The sequence below is a fragment of the Aotus nancymaae genome, unplaced genomic scaffold, assembly GCF_030222135.1.
Source record: "Aotus nancymaae isolate 86718 unplaced genomic scaffold, 86718_ANA_hifiasm-v0.15.2.pri h1tg000031l, whole genome shotgun sequence".
In the NCBI taxonomy this organism is placed as follows: Eukaryota; Metazoa; Chordata; class Mammalia; order Primates; family Aotidae; genus Aotus; species Aotus nancymaae.
The window spans coordinates 6208311-6226863 of record NW_026988444.1 but is presented as its reverse complement, the minus strand read 5'-3'; the positions used below and the strand labels follow the sequence as shown (position 1 = coordinate 6226863).

Here is an 18553-nt window from a genome sequence, read left to right as displayed (position 1 = left end):
AGCCAGTGGCTTTCCCAATTCAAAAGCGCTATGGCTGTGGCTTCTGGCTGCACCACCCTTGCTGCCCAGCGCTCCAGCTGGCACCAGATGCGCGTGTGAAGTCCGATGCCACTCTCCAGCAGGCTATGCACGACACGCTGCCCGGGAGGTGCCTTCAAACCACCCCATCTTGGCGCCCTGGTCAGTTCTGCTCACAGAGTACCAACAGCAACAACGTGTGAGGGAGGAGCTCAGGGGGGCAGGTGCAGAGTAAAAAGGGCTTCAGGAGATGTTGCAGACAACAGGACTGTGGGCAGTCCAGTGACACACTGCCTGGCGGCGGGGCTGGGACAGGCCTCTCTAGCACAGACAGTCTTCCCCTGAACCCAGCACCGTTCTGAGATGCTCATGGTCATCAGGTATGCAAGCCCAGAAACTGGCAAAATGAGTGGCCTGGAACACACAGCAGGATTTGAGTCTCGTGCGGTCCAAATACCAAGGCTCAGTAGGAGGGGCAGAGCTGGTGATGGGCTCTGGCTGTCAGAACTGGTCCCTGACCTCTAAGCTCAGGATTCAGTTATGCACTCAACGCTATTTCCCGTTTTTCTAGGGGAGCTGGACAATGTTGTGAAAACTCATCCAAAGGCAAACTAGTAAGAACTGCTTAAAAAATAGAAAAAAAGAAAAAGGATGGAACAGAGTGAGGAGAGCAGGCACGTCAAAGGGCATGACAATGCCACAGAAGTTACACCTGTCAGGGACCACTGCAAGCATATTCTAGACTAACAGGAGAGAGCCCAGAGCTGGAGGAGACGCTGCAGAAGAACACAGGAGTCGTGAGGCACTGCAGAGGGGCGCTGTCTAAGTTCCCATCTGCAACGAAACTACATTTACTATCTTATTTCCCACCATAAAAATAAATTCCAGATAAATTAAGAGACAAAACTTAGGAGGAAGTATTTGTCTGATCTCTAGTGAAAAAATGGCAGAGGGAAGACTGTCACATTTGATCATGATGAAGATTACAATAACGTAATTTCCTTTAATGCAACAATTTTTTTTTCTGTTTTGTTTCAGAGGCCCAAGAATAATCTGGTGTTTAACCAAGATCACGGTGTAGCACTTCTGCTGGTAAAATTCTGAATTACATCCAGTTTTCCTGGGACTGGCTGCTTATTTGAACGTGATACAGATTGTCTGTCTCCTGGTGGACACTTGGTGGTGACTGCGGGGCCTCGGCTCGGGTGGCCAGGGTGCAAGAGGGCACTAGGGCTCCCTTGAGCATGGGCTCCCTGCTGCGCACCCCACCTGGCCCTAATCCCAGGCCCTTCCACACAGTCCCCAGTGCTGTTCCACCGCAGGTATGTCTCAATTTACCACTCTAAATCACACAGGTGAACACTTGGTTTGTATGCTGGTTTTATAAGCTTTTAATTTCACTGCAAAGTCAGAGGAAGGTGACCAAACTTTCCACAGGCAAATTTGAATTTTTCCAAAATTTTATGCAGGAGTTGGTGAAATTTACTGATGGCAACTAGGCCCTGGGGTTGAGGCACAAAGCCCTTTAATGAGATTGAAATGCTATGTTTATAGACCAATCTAGTTATATTTGCTGGCAATTTAACAAAACAGAAAAAAACAAGTAAAATTGAATGAGAAAAAGTCTTTTATTTCTCTTGAACACTGCACTGGGACAAAGCAGGGTGAGCTGGAGGCAGCTGAGAAAGGTGGGGCCTCTGTGGGCACACTTCCTCTCAGTATGTGAGGCCGGCCTGCGCCTGAGGGAGAAGGGCTGGGGAGGGTGGGAGGAGCATGGACAGGTGAGGACAGGTGTGGACAGCAGGCAGGGAGGAATGGGTAAGGAGGAAGCTGCTCATGCTCCAAGAAGAGGAGGGGGCTGGGACTGAGAGCTGGTCCTGTGCCCTCTGTGGGCTGGGAAGTAGGGGCTGAGGCCAGTGGGGCCATCAGCAGAAGGTCAGTGGCCTAGAGGGGTACCAGTCACCCTCTGCAGTACAGGGCCCTTCATGAACAGGTTGGGTTTGTTTTTTTCAAATCTTGCAAAATGCATGGTGGTGTGCAGCGGATGCTGCCCCATTGAGGGAGCCTAGACGCCTGTGCTGAAATTCCACAGAAAGCGTCAGCCCTTCAAGGCACACTCAGGGCAGAGGGCCAACAGGCACACAGCTCCTGCACTTCTTAGTATGAGGAGGGGCCCCTCAGTTTTCAGGATGGGAAGGTCTCTCTGATAAACCTCTGGAGGCAGGGCATCTTCCTGACACTGGCCCGAGAGGCCTGTGTGTGATGGCTGGCCAGCTGCCTGCCTGCCTGTTGCCCACCGCCCACACAGCCCCAGACCGACAGCGGGTGTCTTACATTGTTCTCCAGGCCCTCGATGACCTCGATGCCGTTGTGGCTGAGGTACAGCTCCTGCAGGTTCACCAGGTTCTGCAGACCCTCGATCTTGGTCAGCCGGTTGCTCTGCAAGAGGGAGAGCATGCAGCCGTCAGAAAGACACAGAGGACGAGAGGTGAAACGGCTTTTAGGAAATCCTGAAGAATTCTAAGAATAGAGCATTTCACTTAAAACATGCTCGAATGGACTCAGGTAGAGAGAAAAAGAGGATCAAAATTTTGAGCCTGCTGTACTGAGCTAAAATTCATGCATGGGAATCATATATATATTTTTTTGAGATAGAGTTTCACTCTTGTCATCCAGGATGGAGTGCAATGGCACGATCTTGGCTCACTGCAACCTCTGCCTCCCAGGTTCAAGCGATTCTCCTGCCTCAGCCTCCGAAGGAGCTGAGATTATAGACGTGCGCCACCACGCCTGGCTAATTTTGTATTTTTAGTAGAGATAAGGTTTCTCCATGTTGGTCAGTCTAGTCTCGAACTCTCGACCTCAGATGATCCGCCTGCCTCGGTCTCCCAAAGTGCTGGGATTATAGGTGTGAGCCACTGTGTCTGGCTGGGAATTACATGTTTTTTAGATAAAGAATTCATTGTTAGGCCAGGTATGGTGGCTCACGCCTGTAATTCCAGCACTTTGGAAGGCCAAGGCAGGACGATCACCTGAGGTCAGGAGTTTGAGACCAGCCTGGCCAACATGGTAAAACCTCGTCTCTATTAAAAGTACAAAAATATAGCTGGGTATGGTGGCACATGCCTGTAATCCCAGCTCCTCGGCTAAGGGAGGAGAATTGCCTGAACCCGGGAGGTGGAGGTTGCAGTGAGCCAAGATTGTACCACTGCACTTCAGCCTGGGCGACAACAGCAAAACGCCATCTCAAAAAACAAACCAAAAAAAAAAAAAAAAAAGAACTCATTGTTAAAAGATACACTTGGTGAAGGTTTACCTGAATTAATAAAGTGTAAAAAATTACTGAATATTTTAAAGTAAATTAATTCTTATTTTCTTTTTTGTTGTTGAGGTGGAGTTTTGCTCGTTGCCCAGGGTGGAGTGCAATGGCACAATCTTGGCTCACTGCAACCTCTGCCTCATGGGTTCAAGCGATTTTCCTGTCTCAGCCTTCCAACAAGCTGGGACTACAGGCATGAGCCACCACGCCCAGCTAATTTTTTTGTGTGTTTTTAGTAGAGGCAGGGTTCACCATGTTAGCCAGGATGGTCTTAATCTCCTGACCTTGTGATCACCTGCCCTCCTCGGCCTCCCAAAGTGCTGAGATTACAGGCGTAAGCCACTGTGCCTGGCAACATTTTTTTTTTTTTTTTTTTGAGATGGAGTCTTGCTCTGTCACTCAGGCTAGAGTGCAGTGGCACAATCTCGGCTCACTGTAACCTCTGCCTCCTGGGTTCAGGCAATTCTCCTGCCTCAGCCTCCTGAGTAGCTGGGATTATAGGTGCCCACCACACCTGGGTAATTTTTTTTTTTTTTTTTTTTTTTTTTTGAGACGGAGTTTCGCTCTTGTTACCCAGGCTGGAGTGCAATGGCATGATTTTGGCTCACCGCAACCTCCGCCTCCTGGGTTCAAGCAATTCTCCTGCCTCAGCCTCCCGAGTAGCTAGGACTACAGGCATGTGCCACCATGCTCGGCTAATTTTTTGTATGTTTAGTAGAGACAGGGTTTCACCATGTTGACCAGGATGGTCTCGATCTCTTGACCTCGTGATCCACCCGCCTCGGCCTCCCAAAGTGCTGGGATTATAGGTGTGAGCCACCGCGCCCGGCCTTTTTGGTATTTTTTAATAGAGATGGGGTTTTACCATGTTGGCCGGGCGGGTCTTGAACTCCCGACCTCAAGTGATCAGCCCGCTTTGGCCTCCCAAAGTGCTGAGATTACAGGCATGAGCCACTATGCCTGACCTAATAACTTTTTATAAAAATATTTTTAATTTTTTAGAGATGGGCTCTCACTATGTTGCCCAGGCTAGTCTTGAACTTCTGGACTCAAGCGATCCGACCGCCTCAACTTCCCAAAGTGCTGGGATTTCAGAAATGAGCCACGCACCAGGCCAGGAACTTTTTAAAAGAAGCCCGACAAACTTCTGCGTCATCAAGGGTTAAGAGTGGTTTTCACATGCCCCTCACTGTCAGTCGAGGGGATCAGCTACCACCACACTGGGCCCTGACCCACAGCATTCTGTTCCATCTCACTTCAAGGGTCCAACTCTGCTAATTTGCCTCCAATGCAAAAGGTAAACATGAAAATAGGCACACTCAAGCGCTTACCAACTCCCAAATGCAGAGGTCTAACAGGGTTGATGTTCTCTGTGCAATGGAAGAAACTGAGCCAAACACTTTAGAATTTAGAATAAGCTCCACCTTCTGAAGAAGTCCCCTTTGGCTAAAAACCATCTAGGACTGTTATTGGGTGGCGGGGGAGGCATGGCACTTAAGAATGACATTATTTGGGAGGCCAAAGTAGGAGGTGTGCTTGAGTCCAGGAGTGCAAGATCAGCCTGGGCAACACAGGGAAACCCCTTCTCTACAAAAAATACAAAATTAGCCAGGTATGGTGGTGTGTGCCTGTAGTCCCAGCTACTTGGGAGGCTGAGGGAGGATTGCTTGAGTCCAGGAGTGTGATGCTGTAGCGAGCTACGACTGCACCTGTCACTGCACTCCTGCCTGGATGACAGAGTGAGATGTCTCTTAAGAAAAAAAAACAAACAAACAAGACCAGGAGTAGTGGCCCATGTCTGTAAACCCAGCGTTTTGGGTGGCCGGGGCAGGAAGATCACTTGAGATCAAGAGTTAGAGACCAGCCCAGGCCACACAGTGAGACCTCATCTCGTCCCCTCATCTTGCCCGCAAAATATCAGCCAAACGTGGGAGTACATGCCTGCAGTCCTACCTACTTGGCAGGCTGGGGTGGGAGGTTGGCTTGAGCCCAGAAGTTGGAGGCTGCAGTGAGCTATGACAGCACCACTGCACTCTAGCCTGAGTGACAGATAAAGACCCTTTCTCTAAAAAAGTAAAAAAATAATAATAATAAAAAAGAGAATTAAGTTTTTGCTTGGCACATGTGTGTATAAACTCTGTGGCATCTAAGGTTTCAATGGCGCACTGATGGTGAAACAAAATGCCAGTTATGAGGGCAGTGAAGGATGAAACTAAGGCTGTGTTGGGCAGCGCTGCCCTGCCAGGGCCTGCAGGAGCTCCGTACCTGCATACTGAGGACCGTCAGGTTGGTGAGCGCATCCAGGTTCTGAAGTTTAGTAATTTTGTTTTTCCCCAAAAACAAACTCTCCAGATTGGTTAACGTGTCAATATTTTCGATCGCCTGTGGAAAGGACAGAACAGCAGTGAGTGCTGCAGTTGACAGGCTGTGCCAGGCAGCCGGCAGGTGCCTGGACTGGGGCAGAGCTGTCTGGGCTTCAGCTCTGAGACGTGGGGCTAGTGACGGCTCTGCTAAGATTTCCACTGGAAATCTTACTTGAAGGTAGAATACAACAGTGGCAAGTCCAAGACTGTCTTGAGCTCACTCAACCTTGGATTTTCTGGGGTTCTGAGGAATAGTCTTAGAATCCACAGACCAGCAGATTCCAACGTCCCTTCCAGTTCTAAACTTGTGAGCTGACACATTAACATATCAAGAGCCTCGGTCTCTACAGAAGTGAAGTACGGGGCATTCTGACCCCAAGTCTTTGAAATCTCGGGCCCTCACTTAGGATTCCTGGGGGGCCCTCACCCCACAGCGCTCTGCCCCTCTTGCCCAGTTTCCACACCCTCCCACACCGCTCCTCCTTGCTGTGATGGTGTGCTCCTCTATTCAACCATAAACCTCCAGAAGCAGTGACCACGCTGCCCCATCTGGCCTCCCCACGGTGACTTGCCTACAGCAGGCTGTTTAATGACTGTTTATTGATTTGACTTCAGTTTCTTTCCTCTGTCAGTTTACTCTCTCTCAGAACAAGTCAGTCTTTAAATATTTCAGCAGACACAAAATAACCAGATGAGGTGCATGCTACTTGGGTGGGGACTCCAGGAGGGAAGCCGTGCTAACTACACACCACACAGGACTTGGTGGTGGTGGGGGCATCCTCACATGCTGAGCTGGCATTAATTTGTGATGAGCCACTGTTCCCCTGGAAAGTTTCACAGTGAGAAATGTGATAAAATGCGGACATCTGGGCTGCTCTCTTAAATGTGCTGCTTTGCTATTTGTGGCCACGAGATCTATAACAATAACTGTCAACAGACTCGTGCCAAAACCATCCTCCCCTGGTTTGTATCCCGTCCAAGCTCTCAAGGGCCGAGGACAGACACAGCATACTATACTACTTCCAGAAGCCAAACAGAGGGGCATCTGGGAACATGGGGCACAGGCAGATGTGCTCAGAAACACCTGCCAGAGCCACTAAGCAAAGCGGGGGGAAGCACAGGCTCTGTGCCATGACCCCGATTAGGATCCGGGCATGGGGCTCCAATGCTCTTCTAGCTGACAGAAGTCCTCGTCCCTGCCCACAGGAACCCTCCCTCCTCTCTGCCTGGCAGATACACCCCTAATGTCAGTCCTTCTGGGACACCCTCCCAGGTTCCCCTCCAGCACATGACGGTGGTGATGAGTCAGCTGATGAGGGCTGATCCTGCTTCTGTGGAACACCCGATCACCTTTCAAAAGTCTCTTATTTCCATTTTGTCCCAGGTTTTCAAGGTCAAATGGATCCTGGAGAACAGACCTAATCCTGTTGGGGACTGTGTCCCAGGAGTATGAAGCTGTCTAGGGAGGAAGGCCCAACTCAGTACTGCCTTCGGGAGTGTGTCAGCATCAAGACACTTTCTAAAGCCCCTGGTATGTACATCAGTTCACTTCAAGTGACCACTTTGCTGGGCTTGGGAAACTTTCATCTCAAAGAAGCACTCCAGAGATTACCATGAGTAGGTTCAAGAGCAAGGCGTTCAGGTAGGTTGGTTCATCTCGGACAGAATTTAACTGGGAATGGTGTGATTTAGGATCATGATTTGGATGAAGAGCAACTGAAATCTATGTACAGAAGAAAGGCTAGACCACTCAGTTAGGGCTTACTGATACTGACTTCCAGTTAGCATTTCTTTAAAAAAAATAATTTCCCTGTTCATGAAAAAAATCACACATCATAAGAAAAATTAAGCTCACCATGCACTCTATATACACCCGCCGAGCCCACACACAACCCGTTAGCTGCCTCTCCCTGAATATACCGGTCAGGGCTGTCTGCACCTACCCGGATGCGGTTAGATCCCAGCTCTAGCATCTGTAGTTGATGTAAGTTGCTTAAGTTCTCAATTTTACTAATTTTATTGTTGACCAAGAAGAGTTTTTTCAGTTGTGTCAACTTGTCAACCCCTTCGATGTTTCTCAGCAGATTAAAAGAAATATCTAGAATCCTGAGAACAAGGAAAACAGTTAAAAAAAAAAAATTACATGAGTGGACAGGTGCAGTGGCTCCCACCTGTAATCGCAGCACTTTGGGATGCCGAGGCGGGTGGATCGCCTGAGGTCGGGAGTTCTAGACCAGCCTGACCAACACGGAGAAACCCCGTCTCTACTAAAAATACAAAATTAGCTAGGAGTGGTGGCACATCCCTGTAATCCAAGCTACTTGGGAGGCTGAGGCAGGAGAATTGCTTGAACTAAGTAGGCAGAGGTTGTGGTGAGTCGAGATTGTGCCATTGTACTCCAGCCTGGGCAACAAGAGCAAAACTTCATCTCAAAAAAAAAAAAAAAAATTACACAAGCATAGGTTGCATAGAACTCACAACCACCTTAGAGGTGGCATCTCCATCAGGGGACTGCAGTCACTACGGGGGTGGGGATCTGACTGTGCCCCTGCTAGCGCCTGGCTCACACTGATGCTATCATGAGAGATTTGAAGGCTGCCCAGGAGCCTGGAGCAAGCCAGGGGCAGCCTACAGGCTCCTGATGCCCTGGCTCCCAGCATGGTATTTGAGGCAGAAACTATGTTTCATTCACACTTGTGCCCGTGACGAGACCTCGCACCAGGCTCTGCACACAGAAGGGACCTGATAAGTATTGAATTAGAAATAAAACAAACAAAAATAATGAGCAACAAAGTGGCAGAAATCCAGGTAAAGTTATAACTAGGATCTGGCTCCTTTTTTAATTTTAATTTTTGTAGACAGGGTCTTGTTATGTTGCCCAGGCTATGTCAAACTTCTGGGTTCAAGTGATCCTCCCGATGTGGCCTCCCAAAATGCTGCAATTACAGGTGTGCACCACTGCACCTGGCTGAGGACCTGACTCCTTATATTAGAAATGTCACTTTTTTTAATTAAAAAAAAATTCAAAAGGCAACAGGAAATTTTGGATTAACGCTCTCCTCTACTGATCTCAGTATCATCCCTGAATGGAGGCTTTCCAGAAGTCCTCACTGCAGCCATCCCACCGATTTACTTTGTAAGTCAGGATTGTCCAGGAAGGTGAAGACACGCATGAAGCTGACGTGGCCTCCTGGATCCCTGAACGTGGCAGGCAAAGGCCTGGGATTCGGATGCAGGGCAGGACCCTGTGGCAGAGGCAGCCTCTCAAGGGCCAAGAGCCAGCAGGGGGTTGGCTCTGGAGAGACTGGACACCCCCCCACAGCAGCCCCCCCACCATGTTCTCCTATGGGTCTCATGACTCACTCCAGCTCTGTCAGCGCCTCCAGATTCTCAATCTTCTTGATCTGGTTGTCGTACAGATCCAGCTCTCGAAGACTCTGTAGCTCCTCCAGATTCTCAATGCATTTAATTAAATTTTGGCGGAGGCAGAGAGTCTGGGGGATGGGAAAAGGACAATTGACACAGGCAAGGGGGAGGCCATGAGAAGACCTCAGCTGGTGCTGGAGGACACAGGACAGGGCTTTCTGGTGGAAGGACGTGTCTTTATTCTTCTACTGTTTCCTAGAAAGGCACTGACCTTTGGGAGGCAGGTGGGCAAGGGCACTAAGCTAGAATTCCTCCACACACCCTAAGGATGAGCAGGAACCCAGAGGGAGGCAGAGGCAGAGGCAGGCCCCACATCAAGAGGCCTAGTTAGGGAGGGAGGCGTTGGTCTGGGGCGTGGATATCTGCCACTCTTGGCAGAGCCTAAGAGCCCTTGGTGGGCTCAGTTTTGAGAAACAAATTCTAATGAGGTGCACTGAGGGCCGTAAAATTCGGTGAGGGCTTAATTGAACACAGGTGCAGAAATGAGGCAGGCCAGAGTCAGGATTCCCTGGCCGCCTGAGCTCAGCAGCGATAACCCCAGGGCTGTGCCTCAAGTCCCTTGACTGCTGTCTCACACCCACTATGCTCCCAGTAGAGAAAGGCTTCCACAAGGTGGAGTCAGCACCACCTCCCACAGGCTGGGACAAGGACCACAAGTTAGGACTGATTGCTCGATTCGGGACTCATCCACACCCCATAGGTGAGTGTCATAGTTCCCTTGTGACAGTTCCTCTCACCTTCACTTTCTTCAGTACCTCAAATCCTTCAATCTTCCCAATGCGATAGTGATTCAAATCAACATCCTGAAACAAAGCAGAAATCTATACTCAGCTGTAAAAAAGTGGCTGGAGACCTGTGTCCTAGAAGAGGAGCGATCAAAGGAGGCCTGGCAGTGGGCAGCGGTGGGGGATGCAGTGCCAGGTGGGTCTGCAGCAGACAGATGTCAGTGACAAGGTGTGCTGCGGGGGCTCTTTGGTTTAGTGGTGACTTACACTTAGTTTTATGCAAAACCGACCCTCAAAATGATTGGCACATGGCATCTTTTTCTCATTCCCTAGATCCTGTATGCACAAAACACATGCCCAGGCTCTGAGGAGACGCACCCCATCCCATCCCCATCAGAGACACACTGTGGGCTCAGGAAGCCCAGCGACCAGTCACATACAGCCTGGGGCCGTCGGGACCGCCATGCATGATGTAATCACCAGACCCAGATGTATGAGTCAAAGGCATCTCATCTGCCACACAATCCTCAAGGGTTGAACAGACATGGGATAACAATCACAGGCATGAAAAGCAACATGAACTGGGGAACTAACTTTCTGATCTCATACAAGATAACGTGACAGGGCGGTCTGTCACTGCGCCCTAGGGCTGGGCTGAGCAGGCAGCAGTACCTCTGCATCTCTGTCCAGGTTGATGGTTTCCATGTCCACAGGCAGCTCATGTTCTTCTGAAAAAATAAGAAAAAGGGGCTTGTTTAGAACCCTGTTAACAGGAGTCATCGGTGAAGAGCTGCCTCTGGCTGAGATCTGGCGCTGTTTGGTGCCCAGAGCCAGCTCAGACCCCGAGGAGGAGCTGACGGAAAGGCTCGCCGAGGACCTGGAGAACGTGGAAGGGTTGGGCCCTGCTCTGACAGTAGTGGCACTTTAAGCATCCTGAATTTCCTGAATTCAGATATTGGCAAAGGTCTCCAGACATCCATCTGTGCCTTTGAACTTCCTGAGAAAGGAAATGTGTTTTGAAGCTGCTGGTGGGAAGGAGGGGAGGAAGTGGCTGAGTGCTGGTGGAAAGGAGGGGAGGAAGTGGCTGAGTGCTGGTGGGAAGGAGGGGAGGAAGTGGCTGAGTGCTGGTGGGAAGGAGGGGAGGAAGTGGCTGAGTGCTGGTGGGAAGGAGGGGAGGAAGTGGCTGAGTGCTGGTGGGAAGGAGGGGAGAAAGTGGCTGAGTGCTGGTGGGAAGGAGGGGAGGAAGTGGCTGAGTGCAGGTGGGAAGGAGGGGAGGAAGTGGCTGAGTGCAGGTGGGAAGGAGGGGAGGAAGTGGCTGAGTGCAGGTGGGCAGGGCAGCGCCACTGCCTTTCCATGACTCTCAAGAGCTGTGGAACTGGCAGCAGCCTGCCTCCTACACAGGTTCTCCCTTTTTGTTTGTGGCAACAAACTAGGCCGTTAGAATCTAGACCATGCTGGTCAAGTCAGATGCTCGAGGATGGGCCTTTTATTGCTTTGGAAGGTGGCCCAGCATCTACAAACACTTCTCTCTGTAAAGAGCAAAACAAAACAAAACACAGTTCAACAGATAGGATCAAAGAGGCTCACTGAATAATTTAAACACACTTCTCAACAGGGAGACTGGTGAACTCGCTCCAGCAGAGAAGCCCACTGGATTTCATGAGGACTCTCCACCGCGGAGCCGCCTCCTCTGTGCGGAGGAGGGAGAGAGAGCTGCTCTCTCTGCTGGGGACACAGCCTCCCTGTGCAGCACTTCCTCATTTCGTTTCACTGGAACCTACTTCAGCATATGTGCTGAAAAGGACTAAGACACACACACAGAGAAACAGGCACACGCATGCACAACAGTGACATACACACACTCATGCAGACCCCAAACACACACACCCATACCCCTTCAAACACTAAACATATTAACAGGAATTCCTTACTATCGCCAACTAGTGTCAGTGTTCACATTTCCTCAACTGTCTTCACGTTTCTTCCCTAGTTTACTTGCATTATGACCCAAATACGGCTGTATGTTGTGACTAGATAGTATTCCTCTTTTTAAAAAATTTTTTAAATTTGAATTTTTTTTAAGAGACAGGGCCTCTCTCTGCAGCTCAGGCTGGAGTATAGTGGTGTGATCATAGCTCACTGCAGCCTTGAACTTGTGGGCTCAAGCGACCCCTGTCTTAGGCTCCCAGGAAGCTGAGACTACAGGTGTGTGCCACCATGCCCAGCTAATTGTTTACAACCATGTTTTGTCCAGCCAGGGTCCCACTATGTGGCCCAGGCTGGTTTGGAACCCCTAGCCTCAAGTGATCCTCCCACCTTGGCCTCCCAAAGTGCTAGGATTACAGGCATGAGCCACTGCACTCAGGCCGGCATTTTTCTTAAATTTCTTTTCCCCTTGCAGTGTTCTGTTGTAGGAAAGCAAGCTGTTTGTCTTGCAGTGCTTCTCCCAGTCTGGATCCTGTGCATTACACCCGTAGGGTGCTTTCTCCTGTACCTGCTGTCATTGTCACTACTTCACAGGGCTGTCGGGGCTCTTACTGCACCTGTTTCCTAGAGCAAACATGCACTTGCCTGCGCAGGGGAGTGACCTCACACATCACACAGCTCTGGACTGCATGCCAAGGCTGCCTCCGCACCTCACCTGCAGGCTTCTCAGAGGAGCACTTGACATCAGACCAGCTTAACAAAGTAATGGTCCCACACAGCCAAATTCACTTCAGTTTTTCCACTATGCCTTTTCTATAATGATCAACTGTGGCTAGTTAAAAAGAATAATGTTTACTATAGTTTATTCATAACTTTACAGGATATCAACTAACCTAATAATGAAAAGGAACTGGGGGAAACAGAGATAGGATACAAATCCCCTCAAAAGACAGTGTCAAGTCACCGTTTATGAGCTCTGGAAGTTGCACTGGAAGAGGCGCTACAATTAAGGCAGGGTGCCCAGGTCATGTAATCTGAACCAGGACCCTTTGAGAGCAGAAGGCCAGTTACGCTGGGCCAGCAGGGACAAACGGGTTGTGTGTGTCCTCAGGACGCATGGCCACATAGCTTTAAGGGGTCTTGTTTGTAATGTATCCAGCATTGGCTGCCCACCCACCACTCAGAATGTCTGCTAACCTCTGAAACAAGGTTTCCAGCCTAGAACACCCTTCTGAATATATTACATATTCATCATATTTTAAAAAAGATTTAGAGAAAATAGGTAGAAGGTAACAGTTGACATGATTACATTTGTTTTAATTGAATTTAAGACTTGCATAGCCCCACGTGGTGGCTCACGCTTGTAATCCCAGCACTTTGCGTGCTGGGAGGCCGAGGTGGGCGGATTGCCTGAGGTCAGGAGTTTGAGACCAGCCTGGCTAACATGGTGAAACCCCATCTCTACTAAATTTAGCCAGGCATGGTGGCAGGCGCCTGTAATCCGAGCTACTTGGGAGGCTGAGGCAGGACAATCACTTGAACCCAGGAGGTGGAGGTTGCAGTGAGCCAGGATTGCACCACTGCACTCTAGCCTGAGTGACACAGCGAGACTTTGTCTCAAAAAAAAAAAAAAAAAAAAACTTACATAAATATAGGTAGGAGCAAGTCTTGGCTTCTCTAAGGGCTAGAAATGCATATTCCCAGAAAATTTATAATCTAGTCATCTGGAAAAAAAAACTTGGATTTTTCCAGGCCAGGCCAGCTGGTCTGCCTCGTAGCTGCATGACCCTGGACAAGCTGCAGTCTTATTTTCTCATCTGTAACACATTACCGCACCAGTGCACTTAGAGAACAGGACGACACCATCATTAGCCTGTGCTAGTGAGCCAGGGAAAGAAAGCACACAGCACTTGCTCTGCCAACTCTCAAGTCCTCCATGAACACCCGGCGTCTCAGCAGCACCCATCTGACAACAGCGGGGCTCCTACCACTCCACTGTCTGTGACTAAGTCAGGCGATAACGGAAGCTTCCATCTATCACTCCCATGCACTGCATTCCACCCACATCACTTCCAGAATATCAGCTCCGAAGTGCCAAAAAAGTAAGTGTGACTGGTACTCTTGTGGTCGTCTCCTTTTGCCTTAAAAGTAGGTTGCCATAGTTACCAATCATCTTTGCTGGCACAGAGAGCACAATGTTATTTTAAAAATTAGGTTTGTTTCTTGTATACAAATCTGGAAAATGCAGAATGTATAGATCCTTCTTAAACCTGCTGTTTGGACAGACTCCATTTAATATGTTTTCTTTAGCAGGTAAAAGTACATACATGAATACTGTTTAGAAACTTGCTTTTTAAAAAAATCTCTAGAGGGACAGAACAATAATAAATATAATTTAAAAAAAAAGAAAATTAAAGTAGACACTTGCTTTTTTTTTGAGATGGAGTCTTGTTCTGTCGCCCAGGCTAAAGTGCAGTGGCACAATCTCGGCGCGTTGCAACCTCCGCCTTCCAGGTTCAAAGCGATTCTCCTGCCTCAGCCTCCTGAGTAGCTGGGATTACAGGTGCATGCCACCACGCCTGGCTAATTTTTGTATTTTTAGTAGAGATGGGGTTTCACTGTGTAGATCAGGATGGTCTCCAACTCCTGACCTCATGATCCACCTGCCTCAGCCTCCCAAAGTGCTGGTATTACAGGTGTGAGCTACCGTGCTAGCTTAGAAAGTTGCTTTTTTTTTTTTGAGATGGAGTTTCCCTTTTGATGCCCAGGCTGGAGTGCCATGGCACCATCTTGGCTCACCACAACCTCCGCCTTCTGAGTTCAAGCAATTCTCCTGCCTCAACCTCCCAAGTAGCTGGGATTACAGGCATGTGCTACCATGCTCAGCTAATTTTGTATTTTTTGTGGAGATGGGGTTTCTCCATTTTGGTCAGGCTGGTCTTGAACTCCCGACCTCAGGTGATCTGCCCGCCTTGGCCTCCCAAATTGCTGGGATTATAGGCGTGAGCCACTGCAGCCAGCCAAAACTTGCTTTTTAAACCTAATATCTTGGATATCTTTTTGTGTTCATATGACTTCTCTCATTCTTTTCAATATAAATTGATTTTCTAAGTGAATGAAAAGGTTTGGGCCATTGCTGGGGAGGGTGAAAAACCATCATTATGGGTGAGAACTTATGTTGTTGTTATTCATTAAAACAATATGAGGCAATTGGGCTATTTTCCACATAAAATGATTTTCCTAACATCTAGGCATTTTAATTAAAAAAATTTTGTTTGAATTTTTATTTTTTTGAAAGAGAGTCTCACTCTGTTGCCCAGGCTGGAGTGCAGTGGTACAATCTGGGGTCACTGCAGCCTCAACCTCCTGGGTTCAAGCGATTCTCCTGCCTCAGCTTCCTGAGTAGTTGGGACTACAGGCGCATGCGATCATGCCTGGCTAATTTTTTTTATTTTTTTGGTATTTTTAGTAGATACAGGGCTTTACCATGTTGGCCAGGCTAGTTTCGAATTCCTGACCTCCAATGACCCACCCGCCTTGGCCTCCGAAAGTGCTGGGATTATAGGTGTGAGCCACTATGCCCGGCCACAATCTAGGTACTTTAGAAGTCAATCCTCAGGCCTATAAAAATGGTAAGGCAGGACTCAGAAATGACCTCTCTCAGAGATTACAGGTTTCTATTGCTGTGGTAGGACACAGCAGCACAGCAGTCACCCATGTTTATTTCAAATCTCATTTCCTAAACACACGGTTAAAAAAACAATGTCTTGGTTCTGTCTCCAACGGCACACTAGTGTCAATATTCGTGCTAGGATTTGCCTTCAGTGGAACTGGAAAAAAACACACAGTTTTTGCAAATGCCATCAATGAATGAGCCCGCCGAGGGAGCGCCTCAGAGAGCACATCCACCTGCCCTGAGGGCCCCTAAGGAACAGAACAGTCCTTCCCCAGACCGACACACCCCTTACCCAGGGAAAGACCACGTGTAGCACAGCCACACCTCCCGACCAGCAGACGTCCCGAGGGAGCTGGGCCTCGTACCTTCTGGGTCCTCCTCCCCCCGCTCCTCCCCATCCTTCAGGCTCTGTTCACTGAGGTCGGCCACAATGCCGCTGCTGTGCTTCTTCCCTTCTTCATCGCCGGATTCTTCGGACTCGACCCGCCTGTCAACTGAACCCACACGTCAATAAGAATTTACATCCACTTTATGGGACTTTGAGGAATATATAACAGACTAACACCAAGTTGTAAGTCAAAAGGACTTCATTTAATCATGTTGTTGAATCCAGTTCAATGAACATTTGAGTGTCTCCCAGGTCCCAGCACCACCTGAGGCATATAGCAGCAGGGAGAATGGGGGCGGGGGGCGCTGGGGAGCAGAGTGTGGAGCCCATATGGATACTTAGGTGAGGAACACACTACTTCTGCCCTCAAGGAGCTTGTGTAGAATTGCCCAGTGTTCTGAAAGCCTTGGATCACCTATGATTAAATGCACTAATGGAACCAGTGCCTCTCACTTTCAGGCTGGGTGACCACCACTGTGACCCTTCTGCCACATACCTCCATCCATGCTCCACTATTCATTTGGCTAGGAAAACAGCCAGCTTCACAGGCCCACGTTCTGAAAGAAATCAAGACTAACTCAAATCAGACTGTGGGCAGGAAAAATCACTGAGGAGGAGGAGAATGTAGCCAACAGTGCTGACCGCCCACAGAAAGCTCACTGGTGTGAAATTTACTGGACAGAGTGTTACCAACTCAAGGCTTCTAAAGGTGGATAAATATTTTTTGAATTAAAGAATAAGGCAATTCAATGTGCAGGTAAAAATTCTTTGGTGAGGTTGTCGAATCATTTTTCTTTTTTTTTTTTGAGAGAGTCCGCACTGTTGCCCAGGCTGGGGTGCAATGGTACGATCTCGGCTCACTGCAAGCTCCACTTCCTGGGTTCAAGGGATTCTCCTGCCTGAGCCTCCCGTGTAGCTGGGACTACAGGTGCGCACCACCATGCCCAGTTGATTTTTGTATTTTTAGTAGAGATGGGGTTTCACCATGTTGACCAGGATGGTCTCAATCTCTCAACCTCGTGATCCACCCACCTCAGTCCCCAAAGTGCTGGGATTATAGGCGTGAGCCGCTGCGCCCGGCCCATTTTTCCTTTTTATAACTTTATTCATGACCTCTTTTGGAAGTCTGTCTGGAAAACATGAGGCACTAACACGTTACCTGGAATTATCAACCACATTGAAAATACTCTCTTTCCTGACTATGGTTTATCTACAAAGACATGTGCTCTTTGAGGAAAAGAGTTCAATTTCATCTTTGTATTTTCTGCTTAGCCTAGTAGCAAAGTAAAACCCAAGAAAGGATTGTGGAATAAAACAAATCCTTATAAAACCCACCTCTAAAACCTCCAGATCCATCTTTTCTTCCCTACCCCGGCAATGACAGTGGCTCAGTTACTTATTAGCTGCGGCCTGGGCTCCTGGCCTGCCTCCTAACTCGTCTCTCTATGACTTGTCTTGCCCTGTTAACCCATTCTCCATTGCCAGAGAGTCTGATCTAATTCTAAAATCCAAATCTGATCTTTGAGTCCAAAAGTATTTCTAGAATGCTCTTTCTGAGTTTGCATCTTGCTGCTGGAGATGCAGCTTTGGCAAATCATTTCCCTTTCAGAGCCTCAGTCTCCTAGTCTGTGGAAGGGAGTTAGTATAGAAGCCATACCTCAGCGAGTTGCTGTCAGGGTTAAATTGGAAAAGGCACAAGAGCGGTTGGCATGCGCATGGCATGCAGTAGATATTTAACTAGGCACAGGGCACTCGGTGGTCCAGGCTTAGGGAGAGAAAGTTCTACTGAGTGACAGGCTGGTGCAGAAACCCCAGGAAGGGGAGGAGGGGTGAGAGGTTAGGAGAGGCTTAAGTAATGAAGGTTAGCCAAAGTGAAACTTCACGGCAGCAGAGAGGGTCTGGAACATGGGACACTGAATCAGCATGTGAGAAAATTACTTCGGCGTACTGCGGACGAGGGGCTGTTGAGTGGGGGCAATCCATCTAGCCTAGAGATGACGAAGGTCTGAGTTAAGGTACTGGCAATGGGAATGGAGGAGGCATCGAAGATTTGGAGATATTTTTAAACGTAGAAGTGTCAGAGCTCCTTGACTAATAGGACACGGGTGGGAGTGGGGCAGAGAGAAAAGCTGGGCTTTTATATTTGTCATTTACTAAGACATGGAAACACGTGAAGAGGGAGTGGGAGGACACAAAGAGGCACTTCTTACTTAAAAAGCCTCAAGGGTATAAAAGTCCAAGACCCTTAACACGACCGCCCCCATCCCTACCACACGTGACTTGGTCAAACTCTCGTCCACACCCTTTGACTGCAGTTTTCTTCGTCTTGAGTGATTCTTGCTCTTTTCCCTCACCCTACTCCCAACCTCGTCGCCTTCGAGTTATTCTTCAGGCCCCAGCTCAGAGCTGGCCTTGCTTGTGCAGCCGTCACCACTCCCAAACATGTCAGCCCTTCCCTCTGCACCACTCTCCTCCCCCAGCTCCACATTCCTCTTCCCTACCACTTTCGCATGAGGCAGAGACTGCTGTTCTGCGAGGTCTGCACCCCTCACCAAACCAAGGGACCCAAAAGCACTTAAGTGCTTGACGGCTGATTCCCAGTTGGCGGTAACTGGGTGTGCATGCGTGTGTATACACATACTGTACGTACCTACAGACGTGTATACATACACATATGTGTATATAATTTTTTTCAACAAAGTGAACGAGGAG

The 18553-nt window shown here is 48.8% G+C and overlaps 1 protein-coding gene across 3 annotated transcripts in view; it reads right to left on the bottom strand.

The window, feature by feature from the left end:
* PPP1R7 (protein phosphatase 1 regulatory subunit 7) overlaps positions 1 to 18553 on the bottom strand; it is a 30710-nt gene that overhangs the window by 10731 nt on the left and 1426 nt on the right. The window contains exons 1-8 of one of the 3 annotated variants that reach the window (XM_012465068.3): positions 16338 to 16362; positions 15819 to 15947; positions 10524 to 10579; positions 9864 to 9929; positions 9064 to 9194; positions 7644 to 7806; positions 5603 to 5719; positions 2353 to 2457 (exon numbers count right to left, since the gene is read on the bottom strand). In XM_012465068.3, coding sequence (XP_012320491.2) covers positions 2353 to 2457; positions 5603 to 5719; positions 7644 to 7806; positions 9064 to 9194; positions 9864 to 9929; positions 10524 to 10579; positions 15819 to 15947; positions 16338 to 16347 — 777 coding nt within the window. In that variant the 5' untranslated portion in view covers positions 16348 to 16362. Of the gene's footprint in view, positions 1 to 1545; positions 1772 to 2352; positions 2458 to 5602; positions 5720 to 7643; positions 7807 to 9063; positions 9195 to 9863; positions 9930 to 10523; positions 10580 to 15818; positions 15948 to 16337; positions 16363 to 18553 lie in introns of those variants that run through there. The other 2 variants (XM_012465069.2, XM_012465067.3) reach the window with 2 other exon arrangements.